At 37.5% G+C, this 16,118-nt stretch overlaps 1 protein-coding gene and 2 non-coding genes across 7 annotated transcripts; 2 read left to right on the top strand and 1 right to left on the bottom strand.

The window, feature by feature from the left end:
- Window positions 1–9,484: 9,484 nt before the first annotated feature.
- On the bottom strand, window positions 9,485–11,587 carry sptssb (serine palmitoyltransferase, small subunit B). 5 transcript variants are annotated; one of them, XM_053486491.1, is made up of 3 exons: window positions 11,199–11,347; window positions 10,720–10,782; window positions 9,485–9,795 (listed from the first exon to the last, which is right to left on the bottom strand). In XM_053486491.1, the coding sequence occupies exon 3, from the start codon at window positions 9,757–9,759 to the stop codon at window positions 9,517–9,519; it is 243 nt and encodes an 80-aa protein (XP_053342466.1). In that variant the 5' UTR covers window positions 9,760–9,795; window positions 10,720–10,782; window positions 11,199–11,347; the 3' UTR covers window positions 9,485–9,516. The 5 variants fall into 5 exon arrangements, with proteins under 5 accessions (XP_053342466.1, XP_053342465.1, XP_053342464.1 ...); XM_053486490.1 differs by lacking the exons at window positions 10,720–10,782; window positions 11,199–11,347 and adding an exon at window positions 11,457–11,587; XM_053486489.1 differs by lacking the exon at window positions 10,720–10,782 and having other exon boundaries at window positions 9,485–10,012.
- A 3,251-nt stretch (window positions 11,588–14,838) lies between these two features.
- On the top strand, window positions 14,839–14,911 carry trnat-ugu (transfer RNA threonine (anticodon UGU)). The gene has a single exon. It is a non-coding gene; the product is annotated as a tRNA-Thr (tRNA).
- Window positions 14,912–15,684: 773 nt separating this feature from the next.
- On the top strand, window positions 15,685–15,757 carry trnat-ugu (transfer RNA threonine (anticodon UGU)). Its single transcript has one exon. It is a non-coding gene; the product is annotated as a tRNA-Thr (tRNA).
- The last annotated feature ends 361 nt before the right edge of the window (window positions 15,758–16,118 follow it).

Here is a 16,118-nt window from a genome sequence, read left to right as displayed (position 1 = left end):
CCCTGTAGCGCCGTCTCAGGCGTCTCACAGTGCGGACATGGCAATTTATTGCCCTAGCCACATCAGCAGTCCTCATGCCTCCCTGCAGCATGCCTAATGCACGTTCACACAGATGAGCAGGGACCCTGGGTGTCTTTCTTTGGGTGTTTTTCACAGTCGGTAGACAAGTCTCTTTAGTGTCCTGCGTTTTTAGAACTGTGACCTTAAATGCCTACTTTCTGTAAGCTGATAAGGTCTTAACGACCATTCCACAGGTGCATGTTAATTAATTGATTATGGTTAATTGAACATGCATGGAAAACATTGTTTAAACCCTTTACAATGAAGATCTGTAAAGTTATTTGGATTTTTACAACATTATTGTTGAAATACACAGTCCTGAAAAAGTTTTTTGCTGAGTATATTTGCTATGCCATGTGATGACTAGAACTAAGTTCACTATAGTACATATACGTACTACGTTAAATTAGAAATATAGATATTCTCTAATAAACCTGGGCTGTTTTTAACATTTAACTTAGAGATTTCATAATTTTTCACCTGTTTTAACCTTTTTCCGTGTTTACAGCAGAACCAGATTTTACCAACCAACCATGTTGGTAAAGGTTAATATCTGGGCAGGTCCATGTTTGCACCGCCGTGTCTTTGATTCTATTGTTAAATGTGCTGGAGTTTACCCAGGGCGTGATGGATGCCTGGAAAATTACAGTGCTACTGGAGCCAGGTGTCAGGTGGCAATTCAGGGGGTCATTGTGTTTAAACTTTATCTATTAACACATTGTGATTTAAACACGATCCGCTCGTCAGGCACGTTCTCTCTCTCTCTGATAATCCAGCATTTATTTTTCCTGAATATGTTTACGCTAGATACATTTCAAATAGTGTTAAATATGCTCTATACTCTAATGTCAATTAATAAAATACCCTCTTGGACATGACTGGCCTCACCCTCTTTTCAGCATCATGCCTATTAAATGATAAAACGTGGTGTAAAAAGTGAACAGTGAGAGAAGGGAAAAAGTTGAGATTGAACTTGAACACTCATTCTCACTCATGCTTGATATCACTTATACTGAACAGGGTCATGGGAGGCCTAGGGCCAATCCAAGTGGACTTGGGCACGAGGCAGGGTACCTTCCTGGACAAGGGGCCAATCCATTGCAGGGCACAAGTACAGACACTCATACCCTCACTGACAAATGCATAGTCTTTTAGACTATGAGCAGAAACTGGAATAAATGAAGGAAACTCACCAGGAGTCCATCCAAAGACCTGAGATGGGAATTAAACTCTCGATCCTGGAGATGTAAAGCCACAGTTCCAACCACTAAGCCACCATACCAGATTTATAACAATGATTTTTTTTCTCCTTTTATAATATATACAATTTTTTAAAATAAAAATACAAAGATAAAAGGCTGAAGCCAACACTTCAAATAGTGATGGACAAAATTGAACTGAATCAGTTACGCCTTTTCCACGACTTAATAACTTTCCAATGGCAGCAACTCAATGCATTTCATCATGTAGACCTTTAACTGAACATTTAAGTGACTTTGAATGTAGCATGGTTGTTGGTGCCACACAGGCTGGTCTGAAAAAGAGAATATACAGTATCCAGTGAGCAGCAGTTCTCCGGATGACAATGCCTTGGTGATGCTAGAGGTCAGAGGAGAATGCGCAAATGGGTTCCAGCTCATAGTAATCCAATTAACATCTCATTATAACTGAGATATGCTGAAAAGCAATGTGCCATTTCACAAAACTAAAAATCATCTCAAATGGTTTCATGGACATGACAGTGCGTTTAATGTGCATGCAGTCACCAAATCTCAACTTAAGAGAGAGGCTTTGGGATGTAGTGGAACGGGAGGTTCTCATCATGGATGTGCAACCAAGAAAATCTGCAGTAACTGTGTCATATCAATATGGACCAAAATGCTATGGAGAAATAAGTCAGGACTACAATAAGTCCAAGCCAGTACTGGTGTACATACCAAAGTGGCCAGTGACTATAATTTACGATAATTCCGTAGAATATATTATGCAATTTTATGCGTTAATTATGTAAGTCATCTTGTATATATATATATATATATATATATATATATATATATATATATATATATATATATATATATATATATATGTCAACTTTGCATTATGACACAACACTGAGGCTACTTCTAACCATTCCCATGCATTGTGTACTTGTAGGTAATTATTGTAGATTATAAACATAATTTCTGAATAAATTTCTCGCAGTCAGGTATCTGCATTGATAGAGCATGTGCAGGTGTTGCTGCAATATTTGGCTAAACAGGATGTAATTCTAACTACTTAAGCCACAGTCGGCGGTTGCGTGACTGTTTTGGGTGTGTTTGTTTGGTCAGCATTTGAACTGCAGTATTTTTCCATGTGTATAGATTTTCTTAAAGAATGATAAGAAAGAGTTAAAAGCGGCCGGGGTCACAGCGATGGGGCGTCACTGTGACATTTTTACAACTGTCTTTACTGTGTTTTAGAGTCTGATTTAGTTGAGCAGAAAGTAGGCTTGGTAGGAAATATGATTCTGGCCACAACTGTTAGAGAATGGTTGTATTGTGTTCCTGAAAAAAAAAAAAAAAGCGCACAGTGTGGGTGTTTAGTTACAAGCAATGCCATGGACAACCCAATATATAGCAGCCGTTAAAATCCATTATGATCTGACCCAGAGTTAACCTTACTGCAAAAATGTAAAGCATGCACTTCGCCTCGAGCAGTGTTTTTTTTCTCAGACTCAGACATGATTGTGCCACAAAAAAAATCATCATACAAAAGTTTTTAAACAAAGAGCTGAATAAGATAAATCTACTCCCTTTTATTTCAAACTTCTACTAGTGACTGGTGGCTACCGGTATCACCCTGGTAGTGCCACGGTAGTAGTACTGGTAGTTTCTGATTACACATATGTTTTAATAATATTAGTTCAATCACGATTTCTAGGTATATATTACTAACCTCAAAGGTCATGACCCAGGACACCATTGTCATTGAAACTGACTGTCATTGGGGAATCCGGTTGGCATAAAAAGACTTCCAACTCCTCCCAAACCACCTTAACTGGATTTAGATGCTTCTTCTTGGACAAACAGCTCTTACTATACATAACCTTGATGTGTGTTTTGGATAATTATCCTTGTTGGAACAGAAATGTAGTGGAAACCAGATGGGATGGCATGTCTCTGCAAAATGTTGTGGGAGCCATGCTGGTGATGTATGCCTTCAATTTTTAGGCTAAAACAGTTAGTTACTGTGTTACTGATCAGAAGGTTGGGGGTTGGAGAGAACTGTTGAGTCCTTGAGCAAGGTCCTTAACCCCATTTGCACCAGGGATGCTGTATCCTGGCTGATGTTGCGCTCTGACCCCAGCTTCCTAACTGGGATATGCAAAAAATAATAATTTCACTGTGCTGTAAGGTATGAATAATTGAATATTAATTTTGACTTAGTCACCAACAGTATCACCAGCAAAGCAAAACAAAAATCTTAAATTTGGACTATTTTGACCAAAGAACAGTAATGGTTTCTTTGACAAAAAATCGACCATGAAGGCTTGACTCATCTAAGCAGTGTATGTTTAAACATCGCTGACCATTCTAATAAACTTATCCTCTGCAGCAGAGGTAGCTCTTGGTCTTCTTTTGGTCTTCTTGGTCTTCACAAGTTTCATCATGGGGATTGATGGTTTTTGGCTACTGAACTTAAGTGTACATTCAAAGTTCTTAAGATCTTTTGGATTGACTGACCTTCATTTCCTAAAATACTTGTACAGACCTTTAAAAGGCATCTACAGTACATTTTATCAGCTCTGTTCAAAGACTGTGAAAACTTGTGAAAACTTGAGATTGATTTGGGAAAGAGACATATAGATAAAGAAACTTAGAACAGGATTCTTTCCCATAATGGAAGATATATAAAATAAGCAAGAGGTAAATTTATCCAGGATAAGGTACTACATAGGTATTATTACACTTCAGTTCGACTTTTTAGAATGGGATGTTTGAATGACAATAAATGCTGGAAATATGAACAAGAGATTGGCACATACTTTCATGCTTTATGGGAATGTACAAAGATTAAACCCTTTTAGAAATCTTTGTTAAGATAATCTAGGTGGACGTCTGGGATTAAATATTCCATTTTCACCCAGGATATGTCTTTTAGGAGATACTACTAATAAGAAATTCTCCCTCATAACTGTTGGTATAGTTACAGCAGTACTTATGATACTGTGGTTATGGAAAGATACTTAATGTCCTACACTTAAACTGTGATTGAGAATGCATCATATGAAAAATAGACTGGAGATCATAGTGAAGTTGATATATTTGAGAATTTAATTTTTTATGTTTACACTGTGATCCTGTCTACCCTTAATTTTTTTTTGTTAAGTTAAGCCTTTATTTGTCACATATACATTACAGCACAGTGAAATTCCTTCTTCGCATATCCCAGGGTCAGCCATGATACAGCGCCCTGGAGCAGTAAGGGTTAAGGACCTTGCTCAAGGGCCCAACAGTGGCAACCTGGTGGAGCTGGGGATCGAACTGCCGATCTTCCGATCAGTATAACTAACCCTGTTATATATATATAAAACCCTGTTATAACCCTGTTTTATATATATATATATATATATATATATAACCCTGTGGTGCTTTACAGTATTATCTTTATTTAATTGTTACTGTTATTTGTATATTTTTATTTTGTTTTATTATTATTATTATTATTATTAGTTAGTTATTTATTTATTTTTATTTTTTATTTTATTATTTTGGTAAATTTAAATAAATGTAACACTTTTTAACAGTTTGTATTCCTTCAGTATTCATTTCTCAGGTTTTGACTGGTAGTGTATATATAAGCAGGAAAATATTTGTAGGACAGAAAAGAAAGCATTTTATGTAAAAGACCACTTTTTAGAAAAATAAAAAACTAAAGGGAGCTTCTAGGTTTTGAATGCATGAAAAAAGAAGTAAAACTAAGAAGCTAATGTCTTTTTACATTTCTTTTAATTGTACCCGAGACTATATTTTTTTATGACCTTGTTTCATTAATTATTGTTTTCTGCTTTCTATAGTATTATTTTAAATTGTAGAATGTTAGGCACATGCAAATAAATGTTGAAGAAGAATGCCTTCAAAAACAAACAAACAAAAAACCTATAAAACCCAGTAAACAATAATTAATAAAACAAAGTCTTTAGTGTCAGGCACAATTTGGCAGTTTTATATGAACTGCTTTCGGTCGCTTACATAACATACTTTATTTCTTGCATGAAAATATTATTCTGTAACTTTAAATTGTTCTGGTGGAATACTGATGTTTGAAAATGTGAAATGTTTTTGTAATGACTTAATAATAAATCAAGTTATGAAATACAATATATATATTTTTTTTATAATTGCTATCTATCTATCTATCTATCTATCTATCCATCTATATACACAGTATATATATATATATATATGTATTACGTCTCAGTATTCATGGCTGTTGATGGTTTTGTGCTTTTGATGGTAAATTTAGCTTGTTTTTTTAAATCAGGAATACCATGACTGAACATTACCCTTTTGTGTAGCCCACTGTTATCTCCTTGCATGCACTTCAAAGTAGAAAATGTTATGTTTGTTTTCAGGAAACTGTATAGAAAAGAAAGTGGTACACCAATGGATTCATAAGACAGGCCCTCAGGGTACGTTTAACACTGACCTGGTGAAACTGGTTTGGTTGCTCCTCTTTATTTGTTGTTTCTTTTAAAGTACTTATATTATTACGTCAGAACTGTTTTGCATGCTGACTGATTAGTGTATGTTGTGAGACTAATGTGGACCTTAATCCAGGAGGCCATACTTTTTTTTCACTTGTGTTTTGAAGTGTTCCGGATCCTCAAGTCCTCATTTCCTTGTTATAGTAGGTTTTGGCAGAACACCATACTGCATGTACACAAGAAATGACTCTTTACAGAAAATGTATTTGATAAGTCAATGTTTCTCTTTACAACACTGAAGTTAATGAAAGCCTGAAGTGCATGCCTGTACATAAATATCTACCTCCGATAGCATGAAGTTCATGGCTGACAACACAGTGTAACTTACAGTAACATGGACTATAAATAAGAGCAAAGTTCACAGTATGGCTGAATGTTATAATGGTATGAGGCAATCCATTTTGAACAATCCAGTTCTACGTTAAACCTAAATATGTTAATAAGGACTATTGTGTGTGTGAGAGTGTGAATCCTAGATAACAAAAATTTCCCAGGTACTTCAAGTTACGATCATCGTTTATTGTATTTGAAAGAACTGTCTAACAACTGGATAACGTGTTCCTCCAAGATCTGGTGACTGTAAAGGCGATATTATATGATTCTCTATTATTTATACATTGGAACCTCGGACTGCGAGTAACCCGGTTTGCGAGCATTCCACAAGACGAGCAAAGATTTTTAATAAATTTTGATTTGGAAAACAAACAAGTCTTGGTTTACGATACCGAGTATCACGCATGCGCTTCTTGTTTTGACGCTGAGCGTCACGTGATCACGGTTTTTCTCTCTCTTGCAATGCGGAATTGTGGGTAACCGTCTCCACTGCTGGGTCTTGATTGAAGTGCACAACATACACTTGAAGTGCAGGTTGATTTGTCTTATTTTTACTTTACAGCACTGATTCCGTTTGTGTGTCACTCAATCAAGTGTCATTAGAGAGATCTCTTGTTTATTTTTCCGATAAAACAGTATTTGTGCGCGCGTGTGTGTAAAAAGAGTGAAGGAAGGGTAACTGTGTAAAATGAGAAGGGGGAGAGGGAAGCTTAGTTTAGATTCACACACACACATATATACACAAACAGATACACTTATCTGTCGGGATTTATTTTTACTTTTTTTTAAGGTAAAGTGCAGGTTAATTTGTTTTATTTTTACTTTATATTTTGTGTTAATTATCTTTATGTATTAATTTTTTTGCTCTGTGGACCGAATAATTTACGTTTCTATTATTTCTTCTGGGAAAATTAAATTTGGTTTATGAGTGTTTTGGAATACGAGCCCGCTTCCGGAACGAATTATGCTCGTAATCCAAGGTTCCAATGTATCATCGAGTATCATGTGGCAGGCATGCATGTGCTATCTGTTTGGACACAGAGAGGAGAATAATAACTATTTCATGCCTTTCTGTTGTTGTCAATAAAGGCATAAGTTACAGAACTGTCGGCTCTATGATTTTAAAAGGTAAAGTGCAGGTTAATTGGTTTTATTTTTACTTTATATTTTGTATTAATTATTTTTATATAAATATTTTTGACTAGTGTCCATTACTTCCTATAGGGAAAATCGCTTTAATATACGAGTGTTGTAATATACAAGCATACTTTGCGGGAACAAATTATGCTCGCAATTTAATGTACTGTATATATGACCTCAATAATCTTTTAGCAAGCCTTCATACCTAGTTGGGGGCGGGGTCAACCAGAAAGGAACCACTCCCATCAAAATCAAAATGTTTCCTCAGGGGTTTACAAGGTGATCAGTCAGAGGTATATCGTATTGATTTGCATTGACACCTCAACCTAAGCTCAACCTCTAAGAGGAACTGTTGCAGCATGGTGTCTCCCAAAGTACAACATAGTCTCTGTTTATTTTTTCCTTTAATTTGTCACCTGTTCGTCGTTATAGGAAACGGGCGAAGTCAACTGTTATAGCTCCAGGATAAACCTTAAGATGCAAATGATAGCCAAAAACCCCAGCATGTGTTTGCTTATGGAGAGTATGTAGGGTTAGGATAATGTTGTGGAAACTTGAGTTTGGTCTGAAATTCAGTAAACCATAAATACAGTAAAACATAAATACAAAAACCCAACAACATACAACATTAGCTAGAGCTTCACTTTGGCATGATAACGGTCTCACTTAAAAATATCTGAGGACAGATGATAACTGAAGAATTTCTAGTAATTACCTACATACACTTCTACTACACAGGCTTCTAGGAGGAAAAACTTCCAAGTTGAACTCCTTCACAACGCATTCAACTTATTAATGCAACCAAGCTTCTACAAAGCACTATCAAGGTTATTTGATTTGTACTGTATATGTTGATTGTATGTAGTTTTGTAGCTGTTCTGAAGCATTTTAGTATCATATAAAAAAACACATATATCTTGTAAAATTACTTTATTTGTGAAAAATCGATCTCATGTAAAAAAAAGAAACATTCACTGAGTAAATGTATTATGTGCATATACATATCAGAATTTATGAAATGTGATATAAAATGTCATGACAAGCTGTGACTTTATAAGCGATACATACTGTAGTAATCAGTTTGTAAGTTCCAAATTGAACATTCATACAATTAATACGTGTATGGCATAAAGAACATAAAAAAGTGTGCAAAAACTTTTGAAAACTGACATTGTAACCAGCCAAATATTCAGTATTCCAGTATTGTGTGTAGCGCAGCACGGTGGATTAGAGGTTACCACTGTGGCCTCGCACCTCCAGGGCTGGGGTTCGTTTCCCACCTCGGGAGTGTGTGAGTGGAGTCTGCAGGTTCTCCCCATGTTTGGTGGATTTTCTTCAGGTTCCTCGGTTTCCTCCCAAAGACATGCAGGTAAGGTTAAATGGTGTTCTTAATTTGCATACAGTAAGTAGTGTAAGAATGACGATTGAGCATCGTAACTGCCATAGAAACGATGGTTATATCTCCAGGCTGGGGAATATCCATTCCTGGATATGATGGAGATGGACCAAAAGAGCAAAGAAAAGTGGACACATAATATATAAATACAGACAAAATTAACGGATTATTGAAGTGGTAATAATGATAATTTTTCAGTATAAACGTGAACGCATGCACTGTTCAGGACAGAATGGAAGACAGTTTGCTGATCTTTCTTTTCATACCAGATCATTTAAGCATAGTGTATAAAATATGATTCGTGCTTGAACAGAGGAGGAAATTAAACTATTGCTCAAGTAGATGCATTTCTGCAGGAATCCTACAAGATGATTGATATTACAGCCAACAGCTAATATTTTTTACTTTTGCTCTTAGGGCAGCATCATTGCATAGGGAGAGTGAACAGAAATGCAGATTTAAACAAGATTGGTGTGTTGAAAAAAAAAAATTATAGCAGGTAATGCACACTTTGTTCTCATTGCCAGGTTGGACAGAGGTATAATAGGTAAAACCACTGGCGAAGCAGCCACAAGCAAACAATCATAAGTGACGGATTGATCCTGTCATGCAAAGCACAAGCACTCATTCAGGGTCCCATTCCGCACCATCATGTACGACGTGACTGTAAGGGCTAGATGAGACAGTTTAAAAATGGATTTTTTTCATGTTGCATTTTCTTCTTCTATCACTCCTGAATCTTCCTGAGAAAACAGACAACTCAACGCCCCCCCCACGCCCCCCCCCCCTCAAAAAAAAAAAACAAAACACCCAAAGTTCCATGTCAGCTCAGATTTTAGTTCATAAGTGCTATAGTACTCTCTGGTTGCTCCCCACACAGTCCTGAGAAAAACTCCAGTGCCAGGCGCACATGGACAGGCACGAAGACATACGACGTGTAGACCACCATGGCCACCATGGTGAAGAGGACCGTATTGAAGATGGACTTTTCCCACGGTTCCAGGACGTAGATGCCTGTGATGAGGAGATACTGGTAATACAGCCAGCCAATGTATTCTCGCATATTCTTCACATCCATGATTCTAGCCTGGTCCTTCCCAGGTGCTGCTTGGCACTGGACCACATAATTCCCAAAAAGAGAGAGAGAAAAAAAACCCAGTAAGCTTCATGTTACAGAAGTGCTGCAAAGTTGTTCGTCTAGAACATTCTCCCTGTTCTTTTCCCATAAGGGCATTCTATTACATATTTCCTAGGCTGGAACCTGTAACTATTGGCATAATTTCCCAAGGGGTGAGAAGGAACAATCATGGAGATATACAAAGGCTCCAGCTCTGAAACAAGGAAAGAAGGCACTTAATCTTTACAAAGTGCAACTATCTCTGTAAATATTTTTAACATGGTCCTGGACGGAGGTATGTGCAATGTATTAAAGAGAAAGTAAGAAGAAGAGAGAGGAGTGGGAGGAAGAGAGAGAAAGATGAAGAAACATGAAACCATCAAAGGCAATTAGTGGTGTAACTTAACATCTCCCTGTGGGGCAATTAACAATTGAAATGGCCAATCTTTAGTGAAATTGTAGTTAAATACCCGTCCTCTCCCAGCAGCGTCTTTAAATCAACACCGATCCTACTGTATTAGCAGGCTGATAACCAGGTCATTATCCTAACATGCTGCAAGCCTGAAAGCCTCCTGACTCCTGACTCAAGGCTCTTATCAGATCTCTCTCCCCACTTGCTGACTGCCAACACTCGAGACATGAGGGAAATCTATCCAGAGAGCTTTTTTTTTCTTTTGGCACCGTGTGCACAATAGTGCAAAATCTCTTGCACTGATCACACCACAGTTCATTTGAACTTAAAAAAAAACAAAAAACTTTCAGTCAACTAACGACATATGGAATTTTATGGAACGGCACAGCTAAATTATAGTCTAGGCTCGTTGAAACCTTCATCCGGCCGTGTTTTAACAAGTCGATTTATAATTTTGTGTTAATGATTTAGAGTCCCATTTATAGCCAAGGGCAGGTGTCACGGTTCACCTGCGCCAACGGAGACCGCCGGTGACAGTGTAAACGAACCTATAACAGCTAGAGCATGCTCAACTGTAGTCAGATGACAAAACAAGAATTAAAAAACTGTTTAATTGAACTTTAATGTTTTAAAAATGTTTTAATGTATGTTGTACAAGAAACAAAATATCGCGGAGAGCCCAACATTGCCATGATAAAGGTTCTAAAGAAGAACTGTATATATATGTATATATATTCTTCTTTACAACCTTCATCATGTCAATGTTGGGCTTTCCGCGATATTTTGTTAGTTTTGTTTCTATATATGTTAATGATACACACATACTCACATCACATACATGATATAACATCTCTCTAGCTCTACATCATTTCTACTAACACATGTCTGATCTGATCTGATTTGTTTTTTTTTTCTTTTCAACCCCATCCTCAGATTCCTCAGAAGTTTGGATTCACAATAAACAGATAGAGAAACAAGGAACACTCACCTCTGCGAGTCCTTCACGCACAAACACATGCACACACACACATACACGCTCTGATGGATAAAGTTGACGCGGGACACTATTTCATCCAAACGCGAAGCTGCTCCACCGGTCTGGGAATGTCAGGTGCCCAGTGCGCGCGCGCGCGCACACACACACATGCACGCACACACACACGCGCGCGCGCATGCACGCACACGCTGCACCTGTCTATAGTTTGGATCGGACACCACACCCTAGCCCTTTCCCTTTCCCTCTCACCTGTGTGTGTACGGGGTGACTGTGCGCGCGGGTCGACAGACGAGCCGCAACGCGCTAATGCAGAGGTTGGGTTTCCTCGCGCATCACTCTCTCCGCGCGCTCCAGTTTGGTGCAGAGTCTCTGCCCTTCCTCCGGTCATGATGCTGCCGCCGCCGCAGTACGGCGCGTGACGTCATCGGCGACCCGAGGCGCTAAACCCGAAGCCCAGCGCGCTGCGTCTCTCTCTCTCTCTCTCTCACACTCTCTCTCTCTCTCTTTTGCATAGCGTTGCATTTTTATTATTGCATCTTTGCTGCACTCGACGCCGTCGTCCTCATCTGACGTCACACTTTTCCATAACGCGTGTCGCGTGTCCATTATTACATTATTATTATTATTATTATTATTATTTCATACTTTCAACAACACTGAAGAAATAGTACTGCATAAGTAGGATTATAACATATAATGTATAATTTAGTCAGAAAACCCGAAATAAAAAAAGCTGCCAACATTGCCATGATGTTCTCTTTATGTGTATGTAAACTTCTGACCGCAAGTGGAAATATCCTATGTCTGTGTCTGTGTTATTTATTTTGACCGGCTACAACAATTTTCAGAAAGACTAGTTTGTCAGGATGAAAAGTAAGGAAAAAGAGGGATAAGAAACACGAGGCATAAACTGATAAAAAATATTTTAAAATAGTTTGGTTGATTTAATTCATCTATAAATAAAGTTTTACTTTTACTTATTTCTATAATTCATATATTTATAAATATATGTGTAAAATCCTTAATATATATTTCATATTTTTACATTAATTTAAAATATTTTAAACGTAGAACGTATTTTTTATAGTTTTATAGTCATACGGTAATTAAAGTGGGGGAGGCAAACTGCAGAAGCACATTTTTACAGCCCAGTGTTATGATGACGGACTGCATCCCCACGCGACTGCACTCTGTCTCCAGTGACACTGAACAGGTGAACACGCTCGCCTCCTCATTGTTCAAGAGGTTCAGCTTTCTGTGAAAAGTGTTTGAAGAACGTGTACTGTACCTATATGTGAGCACACAACAATTCAGTCAGGTATTGACATAAGCATACGCATAAGCATTGGTTGCTCAGTGGTAGGTTTCTCGTTCGTCTGCCATGCCGTTGGCCTTGGTTTGATTCCCAACCACTGGATACAGTGCTGGTCCCAAGCCTGGATAAAATGGGAGTGTTGCGTCAGAAAGGGCATCGTAAAACTGCTCTAGCGACCCCTCGACACGAGCAGCTGAGAGGCTTACAACAACATTAATGAATAAAAAGATGTGGGATAAAGCTTTGTGGCTTTGTGGGATAAAAAATCTTTGCTTTTTTTGTGTGTGTTGCGTATATACCCACCTCAACAAATTACCATTACCACTGTAAAAACATGGAAGTGGAAGCCTGCTATAATCATGTGGGGATGCTTTTTCTTACCAGACCCTAGGTATCTTGTTAAAACTGAAGGACAGATGGATGGTGCAAAATGGACCGCAGGAGATTTTCAGTACTAGATACCCATTGGAGACGTGTTCAGAACCCATTAAAGCCATAAAATATTAGCACCCCAGTCCTCATATACTAAAGACATCTTGAAGGAGTCATATGGTTTAAATACCTTCTACAGGTAACCTGAGGTCTAGTCTGTGTTACTGGTGACCTGAAGGCTAGTCTGCGTGTCCTGTGATGGAAACATTACAAGACAACTTGCTTCAGTCTGCTAACAAACTAAAAACTGGGAGGATCTTCACCTTTCAGCAGGATAGTGATCCCAAGCGCAATATCAAAGCAAAACGGGAGGGTATGAACAATGAGAGTTCTACTATGGCATCAAAGGCTACATTCATATTACGAGCCACATTGTTTAATTATAATGTGTTGGTTAGAACGAATTTGCATGTAATGACGGTTCACATTCATAATTACAAGTGACCTTTATCTAACGTTCTCTGAAACGGCACGCATGCACTCATGCATCTTTGGTCACACCATCGGGGTTAAAACACATCTTATTTGTGTAAGTAGCCATTAATTTCATTTAAAGATTTTAGCAAAACCTATGCTTGGCTTTTTGCTCTCTAGGAAAGCCAGCTGTTAGATTGAGGTATTTGTTGAGGTCCAGAAGAAGAAAAAAAGCCAGGTCCCTCGCTTTAGCTGTTTTAGAAGCTATTGCTAGCACTGCTAAAAATTCAGAGCGCTGCCGGTGCTGACTGACCATGTCAGCGGTCTATGTATTTTTAGAGGCAAAATTTGCATGAATTCCGATCTCCCCATTCTGATACAAGTCACACAAACACCTATTGGATATGTATCAAATCTGAAAAATCAAATCAATATGAAAATGATTCAGACCTGATCCAAAAAACATATGACTTGTGCATTCAGACAGTCCTAAAAATCCAATCTGTGTCACAGTGGAAAAAAAAAAAAGAATGATAGATTTAACTCACTATAGGCTGGTAATGTGAACATATAGATCTCAGTCAAAAATTTTGAATCAGTGCCACTGTTAAAAAAATTAATCACCCAACAACCCTGAACAAGCTGGAACAAAGCTGATAGAAAGAATGGGTGAAAATAATCCCCAGTACTAGTCTGAAGAGGTCAATTACATATGCAAGTAATATTTTTACTTTAACTTATTTTTAAATCTTTGCTGACAGATAATGAATTATATAACCTTATATAAAATTACTTAACAAGCCTATTAGTTTACAATAAAAATACAGTCTGAAGCGATGTGTACATACATCTCATATACATACATTTTTTTATTATTACAATATGCTTTAGTGGTTCTAGAAAAAAATACAAGATACTGCCTACCTACTGTAATTGCCAAAGTTAATTTATACTACCTTATCCTACATCTTTTCTTTTATTCCTTCTTGTTTTCTCGAACCCATGCAGCATTATCACCTGCTATTAACCTCTTTGTATAGTTAATAAACCTTATTTCCTAATATTATAATACTGTATTATAATATTAAAATCCAACAGATACGCACCAATAGAATAGTTGTTTTCGTCTGATGTGTAGGGACAGTTTTACGGTTATGGATGAATCTGAATTCCACTTGGTCAGGCCAAACCTGCTTTGGCTAGGTTTTTTTTTTTTTTTTTTTTACCTTTAAAGCAGTTAGCTCAGAATTATCTTAAATTTAAATTAATTATTATTTATAGGCACCAACCCAGAGCTGTAACCTCCAGACTCCGTCCCCCACAACAGTGGGGAAAAAGGGAGAAAAATAAATAATAATAATTAAAAAAAAACAAATAAAAATAACATTTAACAACTAAATTTATTTCTCAGCAGAACTTCACTTTTCGAGACACCACCTATGGGTGTCGGTTCCAGCAAGGTAGCGTGCAGGCTTCATAGCTCAGTGGTTAGAGCACTGGTCTTGTAAACCAGGGGTCGTGAGTTCAATCCTCACTGGAGCCTTCTTTCTGAAACTAAAAGGAATTCTCCTGATTTTAAGTGTAGTGGCAGCACACTGACTAAGATACTGGAGTCATGATTACTACTGGCCTTTGTAATAAGGAACATAAATGTAAGTTGCTCTTCTGTAGATGGAAATATCCTTACTATGTTTTACTCCACCCATTTTCCCTTCAAAACCCAGATTCCGAGCATGAAAACCTCGAGCATGATGCTGCCATCACCATGTTTCACTGTAGGGATAGTGTCAATTCAGTTACGGTCTGTATTAAGTAGGCACTCCAAATAGCTTTTCAAATCTTCAAAAATTACTCTCAACTCTCTCTCTCTCTCTCTCTCTCTCTCTCTCTCACACACACACAAAGTATTTTTTTTTGCTGAGACACTTATCCTGTTATATTTCATCTTGTTGTCTGATGCATTACTTAACTTTGACCTTGCAGAATGAATTATAGCCTCAGTGTGGGTTCCCTTTTCAGTCTCTGTCTTGTATTTGCACTATGGTTTGAGAAATGGTCTTGTCTACGTAATGCTTGTGTATTGTTGTAAAGTGTCCACTTTCTCATTACTTACCCAAAAGTACCTACAAGGATGTCCTCATATGTATATACAGTATATTTTTATGGCATATTACTATATCTGTAACATTTTTAGAACTCATTAGTCTTAATTTTCACATTTTCTTCAGATTGACAAGAATAAAGAAGAATAAAGAAAATAACTCAATATACAAATACAAATGACAACATTTAACAACTTAACGTGTTTCTCAGACAGGCTCCATAGCTCAGTGGTTAGAGCACTGGTCTTGTAAACCAGGGGTCGTGAGTTCAATCCTCACTGGGGCCTTCTTTCTAAAGTGAAAGGTATTCTCACAATTTTAAATGCAGTGGCAGTTCACTGACTCAGATACTCAGAGCCTTTGTGATAAGTAAAATAACATAAAATGTAGGTTGCTCTTCTGTAAATCCGAAATTTTCTTTAAAAAAAAAAACAGGTTCTGAGGATGAAAACCACCCCCAGTGCATGATGCTGCCATCACCATGTTTCACTGTTGGCATAGTCTGTGTCACAAAATAAGTAATGGCCTCAATGTGGGTTCCCTTTCCAGTCTCTGTCTTGTATTTGCACTGGGGTTTGAGAAATGGTCCTGTCTACATAATGCTTGGGTATTGTCGTAAAGTGTACACTTTCTCACCACTTATTCACA

The sequence above is a fragment of the Clarias gariepinus genome, chromosome 25 (genome assembly GCF_024256425.1).
Source record: "Clarias gariepinus isolate MV-2021 ecotype Netherlands chromosome 25, CGAR_prim_01v2, whole genome shotgun sequence".
In the NCBI taxonomy this organism is placed as follows: Eukaryota; Metazoa; Chordata; class Actinopteri; order Siluriformes; family Clariidae; genus Clarias; species Clarias gariepinus.
The sequence above is the reverse complement of the archived record's forward strand: the minus strand, read 5'-3'. Positions and strand labels throughout refer to the sequence as shown.